The sequence below is a fragment of the Scyliorhinus torazame genome, chromosome 10, assembly GCF_047496885.1.
Source record: "Scyliorhinus torazame isolate Kashiwa2021f chromosome 10, sScyTor2.1, whole genome shotgun sequence".
NCBI classification, from domain to species: Eukaryota; Metazoa; Chordata; class Chondrichthyes; order Carcharhiniformes; family Scyliorhinidae; genus Scyliorhinus; species Scyliorhinus torazame.
In genome coordinates this window covers 45,815,533-45,821,699 of record NC_092716.1, presented here as the reverse complement: position 1 = coordinate 45,821,699, position 6,167 = coordinate 45,815,533, and the positions used below count along the sequence as shown (strand labels likewise).

The window sequence follows — 6,167 nt, the reverse complement described above, 5'->3', positions numbered from 1 at the left end:
ACTAGTAAATGAGAATTACTTTCTTTATGAGAATTCCTGTGTAGTTACCAGGATCAATTCTAGTAAAAAAAAGGAATGGCATTAAGGGGACAGATCCTGACCATGTTGACTTTAATGAGCAGTGACTTGTACATTGAGGCCTCAAACTGCTGTCAGTGTGAAACGCTGACAGATATATATGGAATGCAAGCGAACAGCATTAAACACTGACAGTCAAGCCGCTGTCCACTTAGTGGACAAATGTCTCCACCTCCGTGATAGTGAAGTTACCGATGAGGCGGAGAATCCAGCATGAAGAAGAAAACGGGATTGGCGCCCATTTCCGATGCTCTGGCCCTCCGCTGGCGTCAGGATCGAGGTTCGCGCACCGCGCCACCTAGCGGGCCGAGCACTGTATTCTCTGAACCCACGTGATTCTCCGGTCTTCTGGGCCTGACAAGCATGGCCCTGATGCGGTGGACCAAGAGGGTAACTCTTTAAGAGAGTTCTCCCAAAGTCCATCCCCAAAGAGATACTCCTGTCAGGAAGCTGCGCAGAAGAGAAAGACCATGTCAGGAGGCCACCCAGGAGAGAGCCCCCTGTCAGGAGGCCACCCAGAAGAGAGCCCACTGTCAGGAGACCCCCCCTCCCCCAGAAGAAAGACTCCTGTCAGAAAGCCACCCAGAAGAGATCCCACTGTCAAGAGACCCCCCCCCCCCGCCCCCCCCAGAAGAAAGCCTCCTGTCAGGAAGCCACCCAGAAGAGAGCCCACTGTCAGGAGACTCCCCCCCCCCCCCCCCCAGAAGAAAGGCCCCTGCCAGGAAGCCCCCCCAGAAGCCCCAAGTCTGCAAATCTGAGGGTGGGAGGTTGAATTGCACAGGGGGGTAGTGCCCAGCCACGGGGCTTCGCTATCGTGCCGCCTGCTCAAAATGGCGGGATTCCCTCGCAATCCTCGCCATGCATAAATTTGCATGGTGAAGATTGGGAATTGCTTCAGCTCTGGCGGGAGAACAGTCTCCCAAACGGAACATTTCGCCCAATATTTCAAAAGAGCCCCTTTATTTGATGTTAATAATGTTTTGTGTACTCATCAATAATCTTCATATCTTACAATGCATGATTAATTTTTAAAAATGTTTACATTTTTGCATCTTTTAAAAACAATATGTTAATGTAAATTTGCATACTTCACTTGCAATCCCTAATGTTCTGTAGCACCTTGATTGTTAACAGAAACAGGCATCAATGACACCTTCAAATGTTAACGTACAACTTTAAATTATCAAGTATTTTGAACAAGAAGTGACTGGACAGTTTGAACAGTTTTATTTAATTCTGCAGTAAATAGAACTTATATTTACAGGAAAAAATACATACATACCAAATAAATTTTACATTCTGTGTATAGCAGGCCCGATAGAAAATGCTTATTTCTTAATTTGCATATTATTTTTAGCATGCCATTTGACTGAAATCCAGTCATTATACACAACACACATCCCATTAGTCCAGGGAAGCTTTATTGATAATTAAACATATTATTTTCTTATGTTGAAAACTTCTAGCACTGAAGCACAAGTCTTCTTCTTCATAATTTCCTTTGGTGAGGTGAAGATTTTCATTGCAGTGCAATGTCTTAACCAGAAGCTAACAACTTTGCCCCACAGCCTGCATGATTTCTGTGACTGCAAGAGTATTGCTTTGAATGGACAGCTGGATGGGCTCATCACACACATATGCATGTCTGATGACTTAGTTTGAAACTGTTTTACTCCTAGATATGGCAGGTCTTTGAATCTAACTGAGGAACTTAATTGATAATGCAGTGCATGACTGTGGGCCCTATACTGTGGAGGTGCATCCTTAAAGGTGTGATGTTCCATTGAGTTGCTCTTGTATTCCTGATGGCTGCCCTGTAGCATGCATTGCATCCAGGAGGGTGGACACAGTAAACCTTGGTAACGTAAGCAATCAGGAAGCCTTCAAGCCCATTAAATACTACCATCATGCACTTCCCTTATTAGGTCACCTTGGCCAAACATTTTAAACATGCACAAATGCTAATAAGAAACATTATGCCAGAGTAGGATAAACCACAGAAATACTAGCTGCCCATATTGATATGTTTATACATTTAACCGTATATATAGCAGCTGTACTAGTGTTCCTGAACAGATTTTGTCACAATCAAAAGCACTCTTACAATCCATATTCAATTATCTGATCTCTGAAAAGCTTAAGCAATACTCAGCTTTATAAACTGTTCGACATATGGGTGGGATTCTCCGGTCCGCCAGCTGCGTATTCCTGGGTGACGCGCCCTCACGGGCAGCAGGTTTCTCCGTTCCCGCCACCTGCCAATGGGATTTCCCATTGTGGCCACCCCATGCTGCCGGGAAACCCGCGGACGTGGGTGCTCTGCCGGCGCAATGGAGAATCCCGCCGGTGGAGAATCCCGCATCTAATGTTCCATATTTCCTGACACCTGCTTTTTCATGTCTTAATGACTGAAGTTTCAAATCAATGAGTCTGCAGCCCATTCACTATTTGTTCTTGTACCTGTCAATAAAAACGTCAAATCACGAGATGGGACAGCATTAAAACAATTCCAGGTTTGCTTAAGAACAGATACGCCGATAATTTTAACGTTAGATTTTTTCCCTAAAGTTCGAGTTTCCAATCTTCATTAGTTGTTTACTTAGATCATTGCAGTTGGCGACTATATTGGCAGAACGTTGCAAACATTGCTTTCCATTTTCTGAGAAAAACAACTGAACCCCAATCGCTTGGACAAGTAATAATTACACTGGAACTGTGACTCTATAGAAGCACTCAAGAACTTTAGGTTTGCGATATTAGTTGAATCACTCGGGTTTTAATTCTGTGATGCTCTGTGAGCTAAATATTTTCTAGCATTGTCAGTGTTAAGTGTCCATCCCAAATTACCGTGAAGTTCTGGAATACCAATACAAAAGATCCAGTTGAGTACTGATATGATATTCAAAGCAGTTACGCTACTTTTCTATAATTACTATATCATGTAAGCACTGGTTTAGCTAACTTTTAACAACAGATATACACACTTGTCCAAATATATCTGTAGATCGATGAGGCAATTATTAACACCCAAAGACAGAGTGTTTTTATAAGATTCCTTACTAACGTACTATGACAACGTCCATCAAGTGGAGCAAATGTGCCAAAAGTAATGTATCTTTTCACAATGGGCATTGCAGCAGAAAACTGCAGCCAAAGGAAAAGTATATTTTTGCTGCCATTTGCTCAGGCTGTTAACTCTGGTAAATCAAGTAAAAGGCCCAAATATAATATCTAATTTTGAGTTCCAACTGGCCTTGCTTGATCTCTTTCCAGGTGTCAGATTCAAAGCTATTTGATTTACAGTGCGTTCTCACAGATGCAACACAGCTAGGGAATAACAAATCATCTTGGGCTACACTAAAACAGAATTCATTCTCAATGTTTTTTATATTGTGAGGAGCCTCATGCAAAACCATGGCACAGGAGACATAAACATGATCCCCAGTGTCTAGGTTAGCAGGTAAAGATGATTAAGACAAGGACATTTATTCAAAGAATTATAACAAAATCCGCTTTATGTAAAACCTGTGGTTGAATCCATAGCACTTAAGAAGATGCTAGGTTAGTTTAAGGTGTGTAATATCGAGACAATCTTAAAGCTTGCACTAAGTATAGAGAATAATGAAGTATCCAGTGTAATAAAGGGAAAGTCGCTATAGTCACAGGTGACCATAGGTTGCTTTCCCCTTTGAGGGGGAGAGCTGACTGGTGGTGATTTAATCTGAGGATCACCACACCTCAGGTGAGGGGCAAGGTTGAGAAGGTGGGCCTTCATGAATAACCTCCAGTGTAATAGAATTGAAAGATTATCAGGAGGTGCTTCAAGGACAAGAACGCATTGAAAACATAGCACAGTGAAGCCTGCAGGAGATTGTTTCAAGCAAACAAAAGAAAAATAAATATTAATGAAATCATTCAAAATAATATGAACAAAAAAATAAACTTACAATTTTTTTGCATTCTAAGCTCTTTGCATTCTAAGACTTGGCCTCTTGCCCCAGTCAAGATAGCCGAGTTTCAAACTCTCAAAATCAGTACCTCTCTGCCGATCCCCCCCTCTCAGGTTTCAGAGCTGCTTACCAGCAATAGATGAAACTTTCAGATTTCACCCACATTTCAATGTCGCCAAGCCCAGGGACTCGTTTGAAGCGTCCTCATTTTGCCTGGCTTCTGCAGTAACTGAGAGCCATGCATCAACGAGCAAGCATTTTAACAAGATCCTTTTAATGTGACCACCATAAACACCTGACTCATTTGTGTCCTCAATCCTCACATTTGTCACGCCTACAGGCGATCAGATGACATGGGCACTTCTTTGAAGCATTGCATATTGTTCTTTTGGGAACTAACATCAGCAAGTGCAGCATGACTGCTGACAGCTTTGGCTGGCATCATCTGGTGATCAGAATATGATCAGTTGTTGTTCTGTCTTCAGGATCTTGTTGAGCGTGCATACATAGACTTTGCTTTCCTCATGGGGGTATTGTTCAGAAGGTCCACACTTTTACGACTTGAATTGATGACGTCGGCAACAAATTTTGCACACTCAGCGCAAACCTCTTTGAAGCTACAGCCATGTGTGTAAAGATGTGGAAATTCCTGTTCGACTGACCGATTACTGAGACTCCTCAGAGACCTGAAACACAACAGGACCAAAAACAGGATTTGAAGAACCGAAAGGTTGGATAGTCCCTCACCTTACTGTAAAAGTGTAAAATGTCAAAATACTGGGGTCTTTTACACTCTTGATAACCTTGCTATCATCATAGAATTTACAGTGCAGAAGGAGGCCATTCGGCCCATCAAGTCTGCACCAGCTCTTGGAAAGAGCACCCTACCAAAGGTCAACACCTCCACCCTATCCCCATAACCCCACCCAACACTAAGGGCAATTTATCATAGCCAATCCACCTAACCTGCACATCTTTGGACTGTGGGAGGAAACCGGAGCACCCGGAGGAAACCCACGCACACACGGGGAGGATGTGCAGACTCCACACAGGCAGTGACCCAAGCCGGAATTGAACCTGGGACCCTGGCGCTGTGAAGCAATTGTGCTATCCACAATGCTACCGTGCTGCCCATTAGCTATACCTAACTATCAGAATACTTTAGTACCAACTCAAACTTTACCTATTTCATTTTAGTCATAAGCTTTTTGGGTTAATTACAGCAGTAACAGTGATTTAAATGAAGAATAGTATCTAGCAACCGATACATTTAATATTTTTTTAATTTAAAAAATAAATAAATTTAAAGTACCCAATTCATTTTTTCCAATTAAGGGGCAATTTAGCATTACCAATCCACCTGGGCAGCACGGTAGCACAAGTGGATAGCACTGTGGCTTCACAGTGCCAGGGTCCCAGGTTCGATTCCCCGCTGGGTCACTGTCTGTGTGGAGTCTGCATGTTCTCCCCATGTCTGCGTGGGTTTCCTCCGGGTGCTCCGGTTTCCTCCCACAGTCCAAAGATATGCAGATTAGGTGGATTGGCCATGATAAATTGCCCTTAGTGACCAAAAAGGTTAGAAGGGGTTATTGGGTTACAGGGATAGGGTGGAAGTGAGGGCTTAAGTGGGTCGGTGCAGATTCAATGGGCCGAATGGCCTCCTTCTGCACTGTGCGTTCTATGCACCCTGCCCATTTTTTGGGTTTTGGGGGCGAAACCGGCGCAAACATGGGGAGAATGTGCAAACTCCACACGGGCAGTGACCCAGAGCCGGGATCGAACCTGGGACCTCGGCGTCGTGAGACAGCAGTGCTACTCACTGTGCCACCATGCTTCCCCTATACATTTAATATTAACGTCAATATTCAACTAAAATAAATAAATATAGCAAGAGTCTGATCAGAAAGGACTTCTTTCAGAATTTATTGTAAATTCAGGTTCTTTCCTTTGCCTTTTCCTATTCACAAATGCAGGGACCAGAGATCATCGTTGATCACAAGGGATTTTTGATCATTTCTCAAGTTTGATCAAGTAACGTTTTCCTGCACTTCTAAAGGTAAATCATTCTGAATTCATGCAGTTTTCCACACAGTAGGTAATGATGATCGCATTCAGATATGGAGATCCAAGTTAAGCAAT

General features: G+C 43.1%; 1 protein-coding gene across 1 annotated transcript in view; it reads right to left on the bottom strand.

Annotated features, from left to right (window-relative positions):
- Nucleotides 1–1,282: 1,282 nt before the first annotated feature.
- spire2 (spire-type actin nucleation factor 2) overlaps nucleotides 1,283–6,167 on the bottom strand; it is a 112,812-nt gene continuing 107,927 nt past the window's right edge. Inside the window, exon 17 of the mRNA XM_072518061.1 lies at nucleotides 1,283–4,714. Coding sequence (XP_072374162.1) covers nucleotides 4,510–4,714 — 205 coding nt within the window. The 3' untranslated portion in view covers nucleotides 1,283–4,509. The remainder of the gene's footprint in view (nucleotides 4,715–6,167) is intronic.